The sequence below is a fragment of the Hemiscyllium ocellatum genome, chromosome 39 (assembly GCF_020745735.1).
Source record: "Hemiscyllium ocellatum isolate sHemOce1 chromosome 39, sHemOce1.pat.X.cur, whole genome shotgun sequence".
Lineage (NCBI taxonomy): Eukaryota > Metazoa > Chordata > Chondrichthyes > Orectolobiformes > Hemiscylliidae > Hemiscyllium > Hemiscyllium ocellatum.
The window spans coordinates 7,981,596-8,002,155 of record NC_083439.1 but is presented as its reverse complement, the minus strand read 5'-3'; the positions used below and the strand labels follow the sequence as shown (position 1 = coordinate 8,002,155).

Below are 20,560 nucleotides of genomic sequence, written 5' to 3'. Positions count from 1 at the left end.
TGAAGGTGCAGGTGGAAGATGTTGAATGCGGATGAAGGTGGAATGTGTTGGATGTGGGTGCAGGTGGAATGTGATGGATGACGGTGCAGAGGGATGTGCTGGATGAAGGTGCAGCTGGCATGTGTTGTTTGCAGGTGTAGGTGGAATTGTTGGATGGGGGTGCAGGGGGAATGTGTTGGATGAAGGTACAGGTGGAATGTGCCCGATGTGCGTGCAAGTGGAATGCATTGGATGCAGCTGCAGTTGGAATGTGCTGGATGTGGGTGCAGGTGGAATGTTTTGGTTGCAGGTTCAGGTGCAATGTGTTGGATGCGGATGCAGGTGGAATGTGTTGGATGCAGGTGCAGGTGGAATGTGTTGGATGCGGGTGCAGGTGGAATGTGTTGGATGGGGGGCAGGTGGAATGTATTAGATGCAGATGCAGGTGCAATGTGCTGGATGTGGTTGCATGTGGAACGTGTTGGATGTAGATGCAGGTGGAATGTTTTGGATGAAGGTGCAGGTGGAATGTGTTTGATGTGGGCGAAGGTGGAATGTGTTTGATGTGGGTGCAGGTGAAATGTGCAGGATGCGTGAGTAGGTGGAATATGTTGGATGCGGGTGCAGTTGGAATTTGTTGGATGCTGGTGCAGGTGGAATGTGTTGGATGAAGATGCAGGTGGAATGTGTAGGATGCTGCTGCAGGTGGAATGTGTTGGATGTGGGTGCAGGTGGAATGTGCCAGATGTGGGTGCAGGTGAAATGTGCCAGATGTGGGTGCAGGTGAAATGTGTTGGATACGGGTGTGCGTTGTATGTGGTGGATGAAGATGCAGATGGAATGTGTTGGATGTTGGTGCAGGTGGAATGTGTTGGATGCTGGTGCACAGTGAATGTGTTGGATGAAGATGCAGGTGGAATGTGTTGTTTGCAGGTGCAGGTGGAATTGTTGGATGAAGGTGCAGGTGGAATGTGTTGGATGTGTGTGCAGGTGGAATGTGCCCGATGTGGGTGCAAGTGGAATGCGTTGGATGCAGACACAAGTGAAATGAGTTGGATGCTGGAGCAGGTGGAATGCGTTGGATGCAGATGCAGGTGGAATGTGCTGGATGTGGGTGCAGGTGGAATGAGTTGGATGAGGGTGCAGGTGGAATGTGCCTGATATGGGTGCAGGTGGATTGTGTTGGATGAAGATGCAGGTGAAATGTGTTGGATGCGGGTGTACGTTGAATGTGTTGGATGTATTTCACAGGTGGAATGTGCTGGATGCAGGTGCAAGTGGAATGTGTTTGATGCGGGTGCAGCTGGAATTTGTTGGAGGCGGGTGCAGGTGGAATGTGTTGGATGCATGTGCAGGTGGAATGTGCTGAATATGGGTGCAGATGGAATATGTTGGATGCAGTTTCAGGTGGAATGTGCTGAATATGGGTAGAATGTGTTGGATGGGGGGCAGGTGGAATGTGTTGGATGCATGTGCAGGTGGAATGTGCTGAATATGGATGCAGATGGAATATGTTGGATGCAGTTTCAGGTGCAATGTGTTGGATGACGTGCAGGTGGAATTTGCTGCATGCAGGTGCAGGTGGAATATGTTGGATGGGGGTGCAGGTGGAATGTGTTGGATGGGGGCAGGTTGAATGTATTAGATGCAGATGCAGGTGCAATGTGCTGGATGTGGTTGCATGTGGAATGTGTTGGATGTAGATGCAGGTGGAATGTGTTGGATGCAGGTGAAGGTGGAATGTGTTTGATGTGGGTGCAGGTGGAATGTGTTAGGTGTGGGTGCAGGGGGAATGTGTTGGATGAAGGTGCAGGTGGAAGATGTTGAATGCGGATGAAGGTGGAATGTGTTGGATGTGGGTGCAGGTGGAATGTGATGGATGACGGTGCAGAGGGATGTGCTGGATGAAGGTGCAGCTGGCATGTGTTGTTTGCAGGTGTAGGTGGAATTGTTGGATGGGGGTGCAGGGGGAATGTGTTGGATGAAGGTACAGGTGGAATGTGCCCGATGTGCGTGCAAGTGGAATGCATTGGATGCAGCTGCAGTTGGAATGTGCTGGATGTGGGTGCAGGTGGAATGTTTTGGTTGCAGGTTCAGGTGCAATGTGTTGGATGCGGGTGCAGGTGGAATGTGTTGGATGCAGGTGCAGGTGGAATATGTTGGATGCGGGTGCAGGTGGAATGTGTTGGATGGGGGGCAGGTGGAATGTATTAGATGCAGATGCAGGTGCAATGTGCTGGATGTGGTTGCATGTGGAATGTGTTGGATGTAGATGCAGGTGGAATGTTTTGGATGAAGGTGCAGGTGGAATGTGTTTGATGTGGGCGAAGGTGGAATGTGTTTGATGTGGGTGCAGGTGAAATGTGCAGGATGCGTGAGTAGGTGGAATATGTTGGATGCGGGTGCAGTTGGAATTTGTTGGATGCTGGTGCAGGTGGAATGTGTTGGATGAGGGTGCAGGTGGAATGTGTAGGATGCTGCTGCAGGTGGAATGTGTTGGATGTGGGTGCAGGTGGAATGTGCCAGATGTGGGTGCAGGTGAAATGTGCCAGATGTGGGTGCAGGTGAAATGTGTTGGATACGGGTGTGCGTTGTATGTGGTGGATGAAGATGCAGATGGAATGTGTTGGATGTTGGTGCAGGTGGAATGTGTTGGATGCTGGTGCACAGTGAATGTGTTGGATGAAGATGCAGGTGGAATGTGTTGTTTGCAGGTGCAGGTGGAATTGTTGGATGAAGGTGCAGGTGGAATGTGTTGGATGTGTGTGCAGGTGGAATGTGCCCGATGTGGGTGCAAGTGGAATGCGTTGGATGCAGACACAAGTGAAATGAGTTGGATGCTGGAGCAGGTGGAATGCGTTGGATGCAGATGCAGGTGGAATGTGCTGGATGTGGGTGCAGGTGGAATGAGTTGGATGAGGGTGCAGGTGGAATGTGCCTGATATGGGTGCAGGTGGAATGTGTTGGATGAAGATGCAGGTGAAATGTGTTGGATGCGGGTGTACGTTGAATGTGTTGGATGTATTTCACAGGTGGAATGTGCTGGATGCAGGTGCAAGTGGAATGTGTTTGATGCGGGTGCAGCTGGAATTTGTTGGAGGCGGGTGCAGGTGGAATGTGTTGGATGCATGTGCAGGTGGAATGTGCTGAATATGGGTGCAGATGGAATATGTTGGATGCAGTTTCAGGTGGAATGTGCTGAATATGGGTAGAATGTGTTGGATGGGGGGCAGGTGGAATGTGTTGGATGCATGTGCAGGTGGAATGTGCTGAATATGGATGCAGATGGAATATGTTGGATGCAGTTTCAGGTGCAATGTGTTGGATGACGTGCAGGTGGAATTTGCTGCATGCAGGTGCAGGTGGAATATGTTGGATGCAGGTGCAGGTGGAATATGTTGGATGGGGGTGCAGGTGGAATGTGTTGGATGGGGGCAGGTTGAATGTATTAGATGCAGATGCAGGTGCAATGTGTTGGATGTAGATGCAGGTGGAATGTGTTGGATGCAGGTGCAGGTGGAATGTGTTGGATGGCGTGCAGGTGGAATGTGATGGATGACGGTGCAGGTGGAATGGGTCGGATTCAGATGCATGTGGACTGTGTTGGATGGGGGTCCAAATGGAATGTGTTGGAAGAAGGTGCACTTGGAATGTGTTTGATTGGGTGCAGGTGGAATGTGTTGGATGCGGGTGCAGATGGATTGTGCTAGATGGGGATGCAGTTGGAATGTGCTGAATACGGATGCAGTTGGAACGTGTTGAATGCTTGTGCAGGTGGAAGGTGTTGAATGCGGTTGCAGTTGGGATTTGTTGGATGCTGGTGCAGTTGGAATGTGCTGGATGTGGGTGCAGGTGGAATGTGTTGGATGTGGGTGCACGTGTGTTGTGTTGGATGACAATGCAGGTGGAATGTGCAGGATGTAGGTGCAGGTGGAATGTGTTGGATGTGGGTGCAGGAGGAGTGGGTCGGATTCAAATGCAGGTGGAATGTGTTGGATGGGGGTCCAGGTGGAATGTGTTGGAAGAAGGTGCACTTGGAATGTGTTTGATTGGGTGCAGGTGGAATGTGTTGAATGCGGGTGCAGGTGGAATGGGTTGGATGGGGGTGCAGTTGGAATGTGTTGGATCTGGGTGCAGGTGGAATGTGCTGGAGCGGGTGAAGTTGGAACGTATTGGATGCAAGGTGCAGGTGGAATTTGTTGGATGCAAGTGCAGGTGGAATTTGTTGGATGCTGGTGCAGGTGGAATGTGTTGGATGCAGATGCAGGTGGAATGTGTCGGATGCAGGTGCAGGTGGAATTTGTTGGATGCTGGTGCAGGTGGAATTTGTTGGATGCAGGTGCAGGTGGAATTTGTTGGATGCTGGTGCAGGTGGAATGTGTTGGATGCAGATGCAGGTGGAATGCGTCGGATGCAGGTGCAGGTGGAATTTGTTGGATGCTGGTGCAGGTGGAATGTGTTGGATGCAAATGCAGGTGGAATTTGTTGGATGCTGGTGCAGGTGGAATTTGTTGGATGCTGGTGCAGGTGGAATGTGTTGGATGCAAGTGCAGGTGGAATTTGTTGGATGCTGATGCAGGTGGAATGTGTTGGATGCAGATGCAGGTGGAATGTGTCGGATGCAGGTGCAGGTGGAATTTGTTGGATGCTGGTGCAGGTGGAATTTGTTGGATGCAGGTGCAGGTGGAATTTGTTGGATGCTGGTGCAGGTGGAATGTGTTGGATGCAGATGCAGGTGGAATGCGTCGGATGCAGGTGCAGGTGGAATTTGTTGGATGCTGGTGCAGGTGGAATGTGTTGGATGCAAATGCAGGTGGAATTTGTTGGATGCTGGTGCAGGTGGAATTTGTTGGATGCTGGTGCAGGTGGAATGTGTTGGATGCAAATGCAGGTGGAATTTGTTGGATGCTGGTGCAGGTGGAATGTGTTGGATGCAGATGCAGGTGGAATGTGTCGGATGCAGGTGCAGGTGGAATTTGTTGGATGCTGGTGCAGGTGGAATTTGTTGGATGCAGGTGCAGGTGGAATTTGTTGGATGCTGGTGCAGGTGGAATGTGTTGGATGCAGATGCAGGTGGAATGCGTCGGATGCAGGTGCAGGTGGAATTTGTTGGATGCTGGTGCAGGTGGAATGTGTTGGATGCAAGTGCAGGTGGAATTTGTTGGATGCTGGTGCAGGTGGAATGTGTTGGATGCAGATGCAGGTAGAATGTGCTGGATGTGGGTGCACGTGAAATGTGTTGGACGTGGGTGCAGATGGATTGTGTTGGATGCTGGTGCAGGTGGAATATGTTGGATGTAGGTGCAGGTGGAATGTGTTGGATGCGGGTGCAAGTGGAATGTGCTGAATGGGGATGCAGGTGGAAAGTGTTGGATGTGGGTGCAAGTGGAATGTGCTGGATGCATGTGCTGGTGGAATGTGTTGGATGCGGGTGCAGGTGGAATGTGTTGGATGTGAGTGCAGGTGGAATGTGTTGGATGCAGGTGCAGGTGGATTGTGTTGGATGAGGGTGCAGGTGGAATGTGTCGGATGTGGTTGCAGGTGGAATGTGTTCGATGTGGGTGCAGGTGGAATGTGTTGGATGTGGGTGCAGCTGGAATGTGTTGGGTGTGGGTGCAGGTGGAATGTGTTGGATGAGGGTGCAGGTAGAATGTGTTGGATGAGGGTGCAGGTGGAATGTGTCGGATGTGGTTGCAGGTGGAATGTGTTGGATATGGTTGCAGGTGGAATGTGCTGGATGCGTGTGCAGGTGGAATGTGTTGGATGTGGGTGCAGGTGGAATGTGCTGGATGAGTGTGCTGGTGGAATGTGTTGGATAGGGGTGCAGGAGGAATTTGCTGAATGCGGGTGCAGGTGGAAAGTGTTGGATGTGGGTGCGGGTGGAATGTGCTGGATGCATGTGCTGGTGGAATGTGCTGGATGCGTGTGCTGGTGGAATGTGTTGGATGCGGGTGCATGAGAAATGTGTTGGATGCGGGTACAATTAGAATGTGTTGGATGCGGGTGCAGGTGGAATGTGTTGGATATGGGTGGAATGTGTTGGATGTGGGTGCAGGTGGAATGTGCTGGAGCGGGTGCGGGTGGAATGTGTTGGATCTGGGTGCAGGTGGAATGTGCTGGAGCGGGTGAAGTTGGAATATGTTGGATGCAAGGTGCAGGTGGAATTTGCAGGAGCAGGTGCAGGTGGATTGTGTTGGATGCTGGTGCTGGTGGAATATGTTGGATGTAGGGGCAGGTGGAATGTGTTGGATGCATGTGCTGGTGGAATGTGTTGGATCGGGTGCAGGTGGAATGTGTTGGAGGCGGGTGCGGGTGGAACGTATTGGATGTTGGTGCAGGTGGAATATGTTGGATGTTGGTGCAGGTGGAATGTGTTGGATGAGGGTGCAGGTGGAATGTGTCGGATGTGGTTGCAGGTGGAATATGTTGGATGTGGATGCAGGTAGAATGTGCTGGATGCGTGTGCAGGTGGAATGTGTCGGATGTGGATGCAGGTAGAATGTGCTGGATGCAGGTGCAGGTGGAATGTGTTCGATGAAGGTGCAGGTGGAATGTGTTGGATGTGGGTGCAGGTGGAATGTGTTGGATGTGGGTGCAGGTGGAACGTGTTGGATGAAGGTGCAGATGGAACGTGTTGGATGAAGGTGCAGATGGAACGTGTTGGATGTGGATGCTGGTGGAAAGTGCTGGATGCTGTGATCATAAGAAAAATCAACACAGCAACCTTTCAAAGATCCCACCTGAAATATTGACTCCCCTTCTTCCCTGATGCTGTTTGACCTGCAGTGGTTTTTCCAGCTCCACTTTGTATCCACTCTGAGTCTCCATATCAGGAGTTCTCACCGTCTCCGTAAAGCCCAATATTCCATTACCTTTTTGAGCACTTTCTCTAGCAGTTCATAATCTTATGAGATTTCCCCTGATGTCATAGAGATGTACAGCATAGAAACAGACCCTTCAGTCCAACCTGTCCATGCCAACCAGATATCCCAACCCCATCTAATCCCACCTGCCAGCACCCGGCCCATATCCCTCTAAACCCTTCCTATTCATATACCCATCCAGATGCTTTTTAAATGTTGCAATTGTCCCAGCCTCCAACACTTCCTCTGGCAGTTCATTCCATACATGTACCACCCTCTGAGTGAAAAAGTTGCCGTTTAGGTCTCTTTTATATCTTTCCCCTTTCACCCTAAACCTACGCTCTCTAATTCTCCCCCAGCCCAGGGAAAAGTACTTTGTCGGTTTATCCTATCTATGCCCCTCAGGATTTTATTAACCTCTATCAGGTCGGCCCTCAACCTCCGACACTCCAGGGAAAACAGCTAGTTGTTGTTTCAGTTGAAAATTGCACACAGTAGATGGGTCACCAGAGTCCCCTGTGATACAATCGGCTTTGGTACTCACACTATGTTCCAAGAACATTATCTGTATACATTGCATGGTACACTCATATCTTTATGGCTTAGTATAGGAGGGTAGAGGCAGGTTGTACACAGGCATTGTCCAGGGCCACAGGTAAGACTTAACCTGCATCTGTCTCAAATGATTTGTCCCTAAGGAATACCAGCTAGGATTTATGTGTCTTTAACTCAGCATAGTGTACTAAACAAACAAGCTTATGGAAACACAGACACTATGTGCTGAGATATCTGTAATAAATTTCCAACAAAGTGCCCCTATCAAGGAATTCTGGCAGCATATCCCGGAGAATTGGAATGGAGTTTCCACTGCATATCTCAAAGAGCTTGCATGGAAAATCTGGCAAAGCACTGACTGGAACTTTGATGGAAACATTAAATGGAGACCACAGGGATCGCGATGTGAAAAGATTCCATCGTCTGTTAACATTCCCTCAACTCTCATACTTTTCATCTTAACAACATGAGGCTTTAAAAATCAAATGGCATTTCTTAATAATTGTGATGAAAGATTTCTTTATAGATTGGGTTAAATAATTAGTTGGCAGCTGGAGACGATTGGAACATGAATTTAAACTGGGTGCTGTCCTACTACTGAAAATTCCACGAGGATTGTACGTAAATCGTGGTCAAGTTAGACATTTTTTTTTGATTAGACTTACAGTGTGGAAACAGGCCCTTCGGCCCAACAAGTCCACACCGACCCGCCGAAGCGAAACCCACCCATACCCCTACATTACCCCTTACCTAACACTACGGGCAATTTAGCATGGCCAATTCACCTGACCCGCACATCTTTGTGACTGTGGGAGGAAACCGGAGCACCCGGAGGAAACCCACGCAGACACGGGGAGAACGTGCAAACTCCACACAGTCAGTCGCCTGAGTCGGGAATTGAACCCGGGTCTTCAGGCGCTATGAGGCAGCAGTGCTAACCACTGTGCCACCGTGCCGCCCATTTACTGTCAGATTTGTTCTGCAACTGTAACCGTCCTGAGTGGAGACTGTCCCAGGCTTCAGGCTTTGGAGAAACTCAACACTGGAATCAAAGTCGAGGTCAGGGCACCTTTGAATAAGTCAAAGTGGCAACATGTGACCTTTCTGTTTGGAAGTGGGAAGGCATCAAAGCACACCGAGTGACTAACCCCTGGGGGTGGGGCAGGGGGGTCCCTGAACAGTGTGATTTACCCCCTGGGGAGGGGGGTCGCTGGGAAGTATGATTTACCCCTGGGTCCTTGTATAGTGATTTACCCCTAGGGTGGGGGAGGGTGACCCCTGTACAGGGTGATTTCCTCCCTGAAGAGGGGGGATCCCTGGGAGGTATGATTTACTCCCAGGGGAGGGGGTCCTTGTACAGTGATTTACTCCTAGGGTGGGGGAGGGGGTCCCTGTACAGTGTGATTTACTCCCAGGAGAGGGGGGTCTCTGACCAGTGTGACTTACCCCCCAGGGGGAGGGGAGTCCCTGTATAGTGTGATTTAGTCCCAGGAGGAGGGGGAGTTCCTGGGTAGTGTGATTTACCCCCAGCAGGAGGGGGGGGTCCCTGAACAGTATGATTTACTCCCACTCCCCAGGTAAAGTGGGGGTCCCTGTGCAGTGAGAATTACCCCCCTCCCCACTCCCAGGGAGAGGGTGGTCCCTGAACAGTGAGATTTACCCCCTGGAGGGTGTCCCTGTACAGTGTGATTTACCTGGAGCCCAGTAATCCTACCCACACTCTCCTGGGGTGGGGTAGGGATGGGGGCAGGCTCTGGCTGTGGCCCTTAGTTTGCTCTGGACCTGGGAAAGATCTCAGTGGATGGGCTTTCTCACCGACTGATGTAAAGAAAGGAAGGAATCACATTTCATGAACAATCCTAGGTCATCTCAGGAGCGGAGAGCCCAATGCATTATTATAGCCTCTCATCACCATAGGAAAGACAGAAATCAATTTGCACACAACAAGTTCCATTATCCAAGTGGTAATAATAAGGGAATCTACTTTTGTGATTTTTTTAAGATTATTTCACAAGCATCACTGCCTGGGCCAGCATTCAATGCCCATCTTTAACTGGCCCTTGAGAAAGTGATGGCGAGCCACATTCCTGAAAGCTGCTGTCTAATAATTGAACAACTGCCCCTTGATATTCAACAGCATTACCATCACTGAATCTCCCACAATCAGTACCCTGCGGATTATCATTGACCAGAAATTGTGGACTCACCACAATAATACAGTGGCCGCAAGAGAAGGTCAGGGGCTAGAAATCCTGCGGTGAATAACTCACCTCCTGACTCCCCAAAGCCTGTCCACCATCTACAAGGCACAAGTCAGGAAAGTGATGGATGGGTGCTGCTCCAACAACACTCAACATTCAAGACACCATCCAGGACAAAGCAGCCCAACTGATTGCCACCAAATCCACAAACATCCACTAACTCCACCACCGATGCTCTGTAGCAGCAGTGTGTACCATCTACAAGATGCAGTGCAGAAATTCACCAAAGATCCTTAGATTGCACCTTCCAAACACAAGACCACTTCCAAAACACAAGATGAACAGGAGTAGCAAATACATGGGAACACCAGCCTCCAAGCCATTCACCATCCTGACTTGGAATTATATCACCGTTCCTTCACTGTCACTGGGTCAAACTCCTGGCATTCCTCTGCCAATGGTATTGTGGGTCAACCCACAGCACATGGACTGCAGCTGTTCAAGAAGGCAACTCACCACCACATTCTCCAAGACAAAGTTAAAAATCACTCAACACCTGGTTATAGTTTATTTGGAAGTACAAGATTTCAGAGCACTGTTCCTTCATGAGGTAGCTGGCTATATATATTTCCAAGTCAGAATGGTGAATTCCTTGGACAGGAGTTTGGTTCTGGCATTTCTGTGCCAGGAGGAACTACCCTGCTTTCCTTTGAGATGGGCATGTGGCATCTTTTGCAACTACCTAAGAGAGTTGATGGGTGTCTGTTTAAAATCCCAAAGTCCGACACCCCAGACAGTGCAGCTGTCACTACTACGTTGGAGTATCAGGCTGGGGCTGTATTTTTTATTGTATGATGGGTCTTCAATCAAAAGCGTGGTATTTGTTGCCCATTGCTTGTATGCTCATATTGAAAGAAGTGCAGAGGACATTATCATATTGTCAGGTGCTCCTAGATTCTCATTTCATGAGCATTTTGATTAATGATGGCACCAAAGGTGGATTTAGAGATGAGAAATGGATGGGCTTGTTGGACACTTGCTCTCTCTAAAGCCTCTCACGCTGTTCTCTCGGTTTCCTTGCAGCTTCAGAATCTGGGGCCTTTCACTGTTGGCCACTTGCTGGTCAAAGTGACCATCCCGACATTAACTAAAGAGAGCAATCTTCTCCTGGTACTGACCAACAGCTCCAGCAGCCCGGTGAGTACAGAGAACTGCATTACTGCTGAGCTTAATGAGTGACAGTCCGTCAATGACAGGGTGACACTCTCTCTACCAGGGTGATTCCACTAATGCCATTCCAATTACTGACGGTAACACTCCCTTTCAATGTTTGGGGTGTTGTTGGTAATTCAATGAGAGGACAAATAGACTTCCCAATGGTGAGTCTCACTCTTCGAGAAAGGGACTGACATGGACTTGATGTTTACAGCAGAGAAAAAGGCCATCAGAATCGCAGAAGTGTTACAGCACAGGAGGAGGCCATTTGGCCCATTGTGCCTGCATTGACTCATTAAATAAGTGTTATCTCATTCTAATCTCCTCCTTTCTCCGGATACCCTTGCACACTTGTTTCCAAGTAATTATCTGATGCTCTCCTGAATACCTCAATTGAAAAATCAGTCCATACCAGTGACGTTTCCTCTTCATGAGACTGGTGTTGATGGTAAGACTTCTTTCTATGAGAAAGGTCTCTGTGAAGGATTTTCTGATGATATAATTCCACTTAAATGTGATGTGTTTTACATTTTATCTGTGTGAACCCTGCAGTAAATATTAACAAACACTCTTATGTGTTGTTAACATGAAAGGTTTCTCATCAATTCTGCTCCTTATATTCCTGGCGGGGCTGACTGGGAGCGATACACTGACCAATATTTCAATCTGGGCAATGAGCGTCATCATCATCATCGAAAAGTGTGGTGCTGGAAAAGCACAGCAGGTCAGGCAGCATCCGAGGAGCAGGACTGTCAACATTACAGGCATCAGCCCTTCATATGCTCAAAACGTTGACTCTCCTGCTCCTCAGATACTGCTTGACTCGCTGTGCTTTTCCAGCACCACACTTTTTGACTCTGACCCTCCAGCATCTGCCGTCCTCCTAGAGAGTGTCATCAGGCCATTCAACCACCGAGGCATCACATTCTCCCAATCCCATTCTCAACTGACATCCATTCACCCAACTGAGTCACCAGTTAGTGATCAGCAGGACCCACTCCCCTAACCGAGTCTGGTGGAAACGGTTTGAGCTGGATGCTGCAGATTGGTCCTGGCTTTACTCTGGCTGTTCAAACTTTGCCCAGAATGGGGCACTGTAATGGTTCTGTGTGAACCGGCTTCAGATAGTGCCATTGAAAGTAAGAAACGCTGGAAATCACAACAGGTCAGACAGTATCCATGGAGAGAGGGCACTAAGGTTTTGAGTCTACATGACTTTTCATCAGAGCTGACATGAAGTTTGTCGGGGGGGTAGTCAATATGCAATAGATGGGGGAGGGGGGATGGCGGTGGTGGGGTGCAGAGTGCTGCTGGTGAAAAGATGTTGACAGTTCAGGTTAAGTGATTGGCATGTGAGAATGTCAGAGCAATGGGTGCCTAACGGCCAGACTGGAAACAGAAGACAGTCCCACTGGGATGGGGGAGGGTAGGGAGGACATGGTGACAGAAAATTGTAACAAACAAAGCTTAAAGAAAGGGAAGAAATGGGAGTGAGCTCACAGTTTGAAGGTGTTGAGCTCAATATTAAGTCCAGAATCTGGCTATTGCAAGAAAGGGAGCATAATTTTAAGGTGATTGGAGGAAGGTTTACAGAAAATGTCAGAGATAAGTTCTTTACACGGAGAGTGATAGGTACATGGAATGTACTGCCAGCAGTGGTAGTAGGGTCAGATACATTAGGGACATTTAAGCGACTCTTGGAAAGGTACATGGATGATAATAAAATTAAGAGTATGTAGGTTAGTTTGATCTTAGAGTAGGATGAAAGGTTGGCACAACACAGAGGGCCGAAGGGCCTGGACTGTTCTACGTACTATGTTCATAAGGCTGGAAAGTGCCTAGTCTGTAGAAGAGATGTTGTTCCTCCAGTTTGCGCTGTGATTCACTGGAACACTACAGCATGGCAAGTACAGACATGTGGGTATGATGCTGTGTTAAAATAACCAGCTACGGGAAGGTCAGGATTATGCTTGCGCACGGACTGCAGGTGATCTGCAAAGAGGTCACCCAGTCTGCATTTGGTTTCTCCGATGTTGAGTAGGCTTCGGTGGGTGCAACTGTATTCACTTGTTTACTTGGAATTCTAGAGTTTTATGGCACAGAAATAGCCTTTCGGCCTATCGTGTCTGTACTGCTGTAAAGCTCTGGTGCTTCGGGTACTATTTAAATGTAGTGAAGGTTCCTGCCTCTACCATCTTTGCAGACAGGGGGTTCCAGATATCCACTAGCCTGTGGGTGAAAAAGATTCTTCCTTAAATCTCCTAAAATCCGTTCATGTTTTACCTTAAGTCAATGCCCTCTGGTTATTGTGCCCTCTATTAAGCTAAAAACTTCCTTCCTCTCTGTAATTTTGTCCACCTCAACCAGCATTGTCTGGTGTAAGAAAACACTGCAGTAGCATCCTTCCCCCTTTAGCTTCTGCACAGTTCGCACCACCACCTGGTACCCATTGTCCACCTTTGTGTTTTTGTTTGCTGCTATTACAAGCACCCTCTGTACAACCACAAAATAATTCCACTCCTGTCCTCCCGGCCTCTTAACCAACCTGCTCAATAGTCAGTCTCTCTCCAACCTGAATGATTTCACCTGGACACTTACAACAAATCTGCGGTAACGTTATTATGACAAATGGTGTTTTGGTCTTCACACTCCTGTGTCTATCTACCTTGTTGCTGTGTTCGATGATTTGCAGCAGGATGGGATCCAGTGCACTTTGACCGGTCATGTGGCTCTGCAGCAGTGGCTCCCTCCCAGAGGACAAGCTGTCGCAGAGGATCTGAGGACTTATGAGAAACTGGTAAGGAGGCATTGCTGTTCTGGAAAATACAAACTTTAATGTGAAAACAAAACTATTTGAAGTCACAGTCTTTGATCTCAGCCAAGGACTTTCATCTATTTATAAAAAGGAAAATGCTGTAAACCATTTATTTCAAATCCTTCTGTTGTTTATTTCCCATGTTCAGGTTATTCTACACTCACTGTAAATAATTACTCCCCCCCCCCCTCCTCTGGAGTCACTGACTCTAAGAAACTGTCCCTCCAGTGAACACGCCACATGCCTGTTATCCTGCATGTCAAGCACCATACAGCCTCTCACACACACCCATAACCCAACTGACAAGGGTCAGGAGTGGGTGTGCTGACCAACATCCCACCCATGGGTGCTGAGGCCGGTTGGAGCATGTCCCATTCACACTCTCAATGGGGAACAGGTCTGATTAAAACCAGAAGCCAACAGACAGCAGCAGAATGTAGCTCAGAGCATGAGATTTCAACAAAGGGCCGTCAGACCTGCTGGGTTTCTCCAGCAATTTCAGTGCCTGTTTCAGATTTCCAGCACCTGCAGTTGTTTTATCTCTTGACCGTGTCTGGTCTGGCCTACATGTGAATACAGGTGCAATGTGGTTGACTCTCAATTGCCCTCTGAAATGACAATGACAAAGCCAGTCAGTCTCAGGGGGCAATAGGTGCTGGCCCAGCCAGCAACACCCACATTTCATGGAAGAATAAATGTTTTAGAAAGTGTGAGATATTCTGTCTGCCAACCCTCCTGTGAAGCCATGATGTGGAGGTGCTGGTGTTGGACTGGGGTGGACAAAGTTAAAAATCACACAACACCAGGTTATAGTGAAACAGGTTTATTTGGAAGCACTAGCTTTTGGAGCACTGCTCCTTCATTAGGCAGCTGATGAAGGAACAATTCTCCAAAAGCTAGTAAACCTGTTGGACTATAACCTGGTGTTATGTGATTTTTAACTTTGTCCTGTGAAGAATCGTGTGTGCTTTGTAACATTAATGGTGCTATATAAATTCAGTTGGTGATCGTTTGGATTGCCTAATGCATTCAAGCAGAATTCTTCACTTCAAGTTGTTAACACTGATAATAATCCAGATCAAATATTATCCCACAGGACACTTAGAACTATAATGGAGTAGTGGTTTTCCACTAGCCAGTAACATCCCTTTCCGATTTATCGGCCCCACTTTCTAACCATTTTCTTAGCCTGTTTCATGAAGTCACATTGTCAGGATTAGGGGGCCACTCATGTCATGCTGAGATGAGGAGACAATCTTCATTCAGAAGGTTGTGAACATATGTAATGCTGTATCCCGCAGGGCTGCAGGTGGTCCGTTATTAAATAACTTTAAGGCTGAAATCAACTGATATTTGGTCTTTCAGGAAGTAAATGGGAGAGTGAACTTGAAAAAAAATTGTTCGTAATCACACTTTCTAAAACATTTATTCTTCAATAGAATGTGGGTGTTGCTGGCTGGGCCAGCACCTATTGCCCCCGGAGACTGACTGGCTTTGCCATTGTCATTTCAGAGGGCAATTGAGAGTCAACCACATTGCGCCTGTATTCACATGTAGGCCAGACCAGATACGGTCAAGAGATAAAACAACTGCAGGTGCTGGAAATCTGAAACAGGCACTGAAATCGCCGAAGAAACTCAGCAGGTCTGACAGCCCTTTGTTGAGAGTCGTGTAGATGTACAGCACGGAAACAGACCCTTTGGTCCAACTCGTCCATCCTTACCAGATAGCCTAAATTAATCTAGTCCCATTAACCAGCATTTGGCCTACATCCCTTTTAACCCTTTCCAGCCCTTTTTTGGTTCACTCATGGGATGTGAGTGTCACTGGCTGGGCTAGCATTTATTGTCCAACCCTAGTTGCCCTTGAGAAGGTGGTGGTTAGCTCCCTTCTTGAGCTGCTGCAGTCCACCTGCTGTAAGTTGACCCACAATACCCTGAGAAAGGGAATTCCAGGATTTTGACGGAAACGATGATATATTTCCAAGTCGGGATGGTGAGCGGCCTGGAGGGGAACTTACAAGGGATGCTGTTCCCATGTAATATACCCTTGTCCTTCTATGTGGAAGTGTTTGTGGTTTGGAAGGTGTTATCTGAGGAGCTTTGGTGAACTCCTGCAGTGCACCTTATAGATAGTACACACTACTGCTACTGAGGGTCAGTGATGGAGGCAGTGAGTATTTGTTGTGACTATTCTTCAAGAATGGTCTTCCTCTATAAAAAGACATCGGTAAATCTGTTGGGTTTTACAACAATCGATGATAGAGAGAGGATCCAGAGACGAGCTATAGGTTTTATTAAGAGAATATCAAACATTCTGCCATGGTGGGAATTGAATTACCACAGCATCACCATGGCCGTTTCTTTAATCATTTGTGGGGTGTGGACATTGCTGGCTAGGCTAGCATTTATTGCCCATCCCTAATTACCCAGGGGGCAGTTAAGAGTCAGCCACATTGCTGTGGGTCTGGAATCACATGTCGGCCAGACCAGGTAAGGATGGCGGTTTCCTTCCCCAAAGGACACTAGTGATGCCAATGGGTTTTCCTGACAATTGGCAATTGGTTCACGGTCATCATTAGATTCTTAATTCCAGATTTTTATTGAATTCAACTTCCACCATCTGTCACTGCAGGATTCAAACCCAGGTCCTCAGGTTACCAGTCCAGTGATAGTATCACTAGGCCGTCAGCCGCTCCTTCTGGTCCCTGGTACCCAAAGTGCACAAACCAGACATCCCACTCAGACCCATAGTATCACTACCAGGGACACCATCACACAAACTGGCTAAATAGCTACAGCAGAAACTGAAACATCTGATCAGCGGATCCAGACACTCTATACAGTCAACACAGGAATTCTTGGACATCATCAGAAATATACACATAGACAAGGAAGAAACCATGGTCTCATTCGATGTAACGGCACTGTTCACCTCTATCGACAAAACCCTAACCAGAGAAACAATAGCCATCCTGCTGGACATACAGAACAGACAACAGGACGTTGAACCTATCAACAAAGACTGCATACTCAAACTACTGGACCTGTGCCTCACAACACACTTCACATTCAACAACCAAATATATGAACAAATCAGTGGCATACCCATGGGCTCACCCATCTCTGGACTCCTAGCAGAAGCGTTAATGCAAAGGTTAGAACAAACAGTCTTACCGCAAATTCAACCCAAACTCTGGGTCAGATATGTAGATGACACCTTTGTAATCATTAAAAACACAGAAATAGAGAACCCATACTGGATCATCAACGCCACACTCACAGGAATCAGATTCACGAGAGAGGAAGAAAAGGACAACCAACTCCCATTCCTAGACGTGATGGTACAGAGAACACCTAACGGAGAATTCACCACAAAGGTATACAGGAAAGCCACACACACAGACCAAGTCCTGAACTATGAAAGCAACCACCCCAACACACACAAAAGAAGTTGCATCAAGACACTATTCAAAAGGGCTACAACACACTGCAGTACACCAGAACTGCAAAAAGAGGAAGAAGAACACCTATACAATGTATTCGCCAAAAACGGATACCCGCACAATTTCATCAACAGATGCCTAAGGGAAAGACAACGGAACGAGGACATGCCGAAACCCAAAGGACTAGCCACACTACCATACATCAGGAGCATTTCCGAACTGACAGCCAGACTACTGCGACCACTAGGACTCATAACGGCACACAAACCAACAGCCACTCTCAGACAACTCACCAGAACCAAGGACCTGATACCCATCATGAGCAAAACCAATGTAGTGTACAAAATCCCATGCAAGGACTGCACAAAACACTACATAGGACAAACAGGAAGACAGCTAACGATCCGCATCTATGAACACCAACTAGCCACGAAACAACACGGCCAGCTATCTTAGTAGCCACACACGCAAATGACAAGCAACATGAATTCGATTGGGCCAACACTACTATTATAGGACAAGCCAAACAGAGAACAGCCAGGGAATTCCTCGAGGCATGGCACTCATCCACAGATTCAATCAATAAGCACATCGACCTGGACCCAATATACCGACCACTGCAGCGGACAGCTGGAACTGACAACCGGAAGTGGCAGATTCAAACCACTACAAATGCCGGAGGAAAGATCACAGAAGCACTTCACAGGAGGCTCTCAAGCACTGAGGATGTTACCTAGACAGGGGACGAAATATCTGCAACACAAATTCCCAGCTCAGCGAACAGAACCACAATAGTAATTAGTGTGCGTGTTTGAATTTAATTAGTGTATCTGTATGTGTTTGAATGTAATTTGTGTGTGTGTTTGAATGTAATTAGTGTGTGCGTTTGAATGTAATTAGTGTATCTGTATGTTTTTGAATGTAATTAGTGTATCTGTATGTGTTTGAATGTAATTTGTGTGTGTGTTTGAATGTAATTAGTGTGTGTTTGAATGTAATTAGTGTGTATGTGTGTGTTTGAATATAATTCGGGTGTGTGTGTTTTGAATGTAATTGGTGTGTATGTTTAGATGTAATTGAAGATGTATGAAGAGGGAATGTGTGTTTTGGGGTGTCTGTGAGAGTGTGTGTGTGTGGATTGTGAGCATGTGTGAGTGTGAGTATGTGTGTTTGTGTGTGAGTAAGCGAGTGAGCGTGGGAGAGTGTGATTGTGAGAGTGAGTGATTACGAGTGTGAGAATCAAGTTTGGCAACATGAGTGTGACAGTGTGAGTATGCACATGGTTGTTCCATTGTGGAGTTTCACTGTGAGTGCATGAGTGTGAGAGTGCAAGAGTGTGGTTGTGAGTGTGAGTTTGACAGTGTGAGCGTGAGAGTGTGGTTACAACAGCGTGTGAGAGTCAGTTTGATAATATGCATGAGATGTGTGAGAGCGCAAGTGGCTGTGAGAGTTCCAGTGTGAGAGTGTGAGTGAGAGAGTGTGGTTGTGAGAGTGAGTGTGGTTGCAAGGAGGGGTCTGTGTGTTCAGAATGGCTGAAACCAACAAACACAGAAATTACTGGAGAAACCCAACAGGTCTGGCAGCATCTGTGGAGAGAGAAACAGAGTTAATATTTTGAAATTTGTTTTTGTCTGTTTCAGATCTCCAGCATCTGCAGCTCTTTGATTTATTTTATAATGATATTGAGGAAAGCTGTTGTGCCTTCACTAGCTGGACACTGCTGGATTGGACATGGTCATGGGAGACATGGAGTGGGAGGAGTGGTGTGGGCGGACGGAACAGGGTTATCCTGTTTTCTGTGGAACTGCACTTGGATCCCAATCCGTGACCTTCAGCAGCTCAGAAAGGGAAAAAAAGAGGAAAGAAGCCAAAAATAGAAACCTCAGATGAGACAAGATCATTCACCAATAAAAATGTGTTCTCTCCTTGTAAATATTTTTATGATGAACTCATGCCAGACTCTAAACACTATCCAGAAGCTATAATCTGTTAGAGCTGTCTCAACTTCCGCTTAATGAGTGATCTTCAAAGGCTCTGACTGAAGACTACTTATTGCTACTCCACTTCAGTCTGGATTGATGCATTTCCTCCATTCTGTGCCCTAACCTCCAATATTTATGTTCTGACAGGATGCCGACAACTCTCAGTTTAGTCTCCTGTTATGTGATGTGAAGAACTTTAAAACCAGTGACGAATACTCCGTTCACATTTCTGGCAGACTCGTGACAGATTCACTGGTGGCAGTAAGTACATAAGCACCCCATCACAAACTCTTTCAGTCTACAGAAGCCAGGCCCATCTAATAATGCTTGATTACTGAACCTTTCTCAATGGAGACCTTGTAATTGTGCACTTGTGACGGAGACACCTCGGTGTGAGTGATATGTGTCCTCACTCGCATGTATCAGCTCTGGCTCACTGGCAAAGCACCGTCAATTCTGACTGAAAACTGCTTTGGCTTCCAGCTGAGTACTCATTATAGGCTGGCGCTCCCACTGCTACACTGAATACTGAACTATTGGAGGTGCCACCTTTCAGAAAAGACAGGAAATTCAAGGCCCTGTTAGTGCCAGAAATGAGAGATCTAGTGATCTCCTGTTCAGATCAAGAGCAAGGGTGGGTCTCCCTGTTAGCCCAGGCCTCTATGTATTCCCCAAATTGATTGCTAGTGATTGCTGTATGTGGGAGATTGCTGGGCACAGATTGGCTGCTATATCTCCCACATTATGGCAATGGCCACAGTTCATAACTAAGCTATGGAGGCCTTCAGGATTGAAGATGACTTCCTTCTGCTGTCGTTCTGAGACGGTCGATAAAGCCCAATATGTGACCTGCAGATTCTGTCACATGTGGGGCACGTGGCCCTTGAAGGGGTTGTCTAGATGAGTTACTTGGAGGTTTGTGTGCTCCCTCTGTCAGCTCAGGGAGCGTCTACTCTCCAGCTTCTCGGACGCTGCTTGACCCGCTGTGCTTTTCCAGTGCCACACTTTTCAACTCTCACCTCGGTACATTCTGATTTGAATAGCCAGAGCATGTGAGAGACAGAGAGTATTTGAGGACCAGGATCTGTAACCTGAGACTAAGGTATGGTTTACTGGGCAGCAGTGACTCCTCTTGGTTACAGATAGAATTGCCTCCGGTGGTTCCTTCACAATATTCTCCAAATACAGAGGCAGGAAAGATGATACCGAAGCAGCACGATGTCATGAGATACCTTGCTCATCGTTGAGGCCAGACACCCTAATAATCAGCTCCATGAGGTTTGTAATCTGAAACCAACCTCCCGAAGCAACTGCTCCAACTGGGGCTTAGTGTCAGAGAGTCATATAGTCATTGAGATGTACAGCACGGAAACAGATCTTTCAGTCCAGCTCGTCCATGCCAACCAGATATCCAAACCTAATCTAGTCCCACTTGCCAGCATTTGGCCTAAATCCCTCTAAACCCTTCCTATTCATATACCCATCCAGATGCCTTTTAAATGTTG

At 47.5% G+C, this 20,560-nt stretch overlaps 1 protein-coding gene across 3 annotated transcripts in view; it reads left to right on the top strand.

Annotated features, from left to right (window-relative positions):
• itga11a (integrin, alpha 11a) overlaps positions 1 to 20,560 on the top strand; it is a 183,806-nt gene that overhangs the window by 150,822 nt on the left and 12,424 nt on the right. For 2 of the 3 annotated variants that reach the window (XM_060853255.1, XM_060853257.1), the window contains 3 exons: positions 10,682 to 10,795; positions 13,506 to 13,610; positions 19,203 to 19,316. In XM_060853255.1, the coding sequence (XP_060709238.1) occupies positions 10,682 to 10,795; positions 13,506 to 13,610; positions 19,203 to 19,316 (333 nt within the window). The remainder of the gene's footprint in view (positions 1 to 10,681; positions 10,796 to 13,505; positions 13,611 to 19,202; positions 19,317 to 20,560) is intronic. The other variant, XM_060853256.1, reaches the window with a different exon arrangement.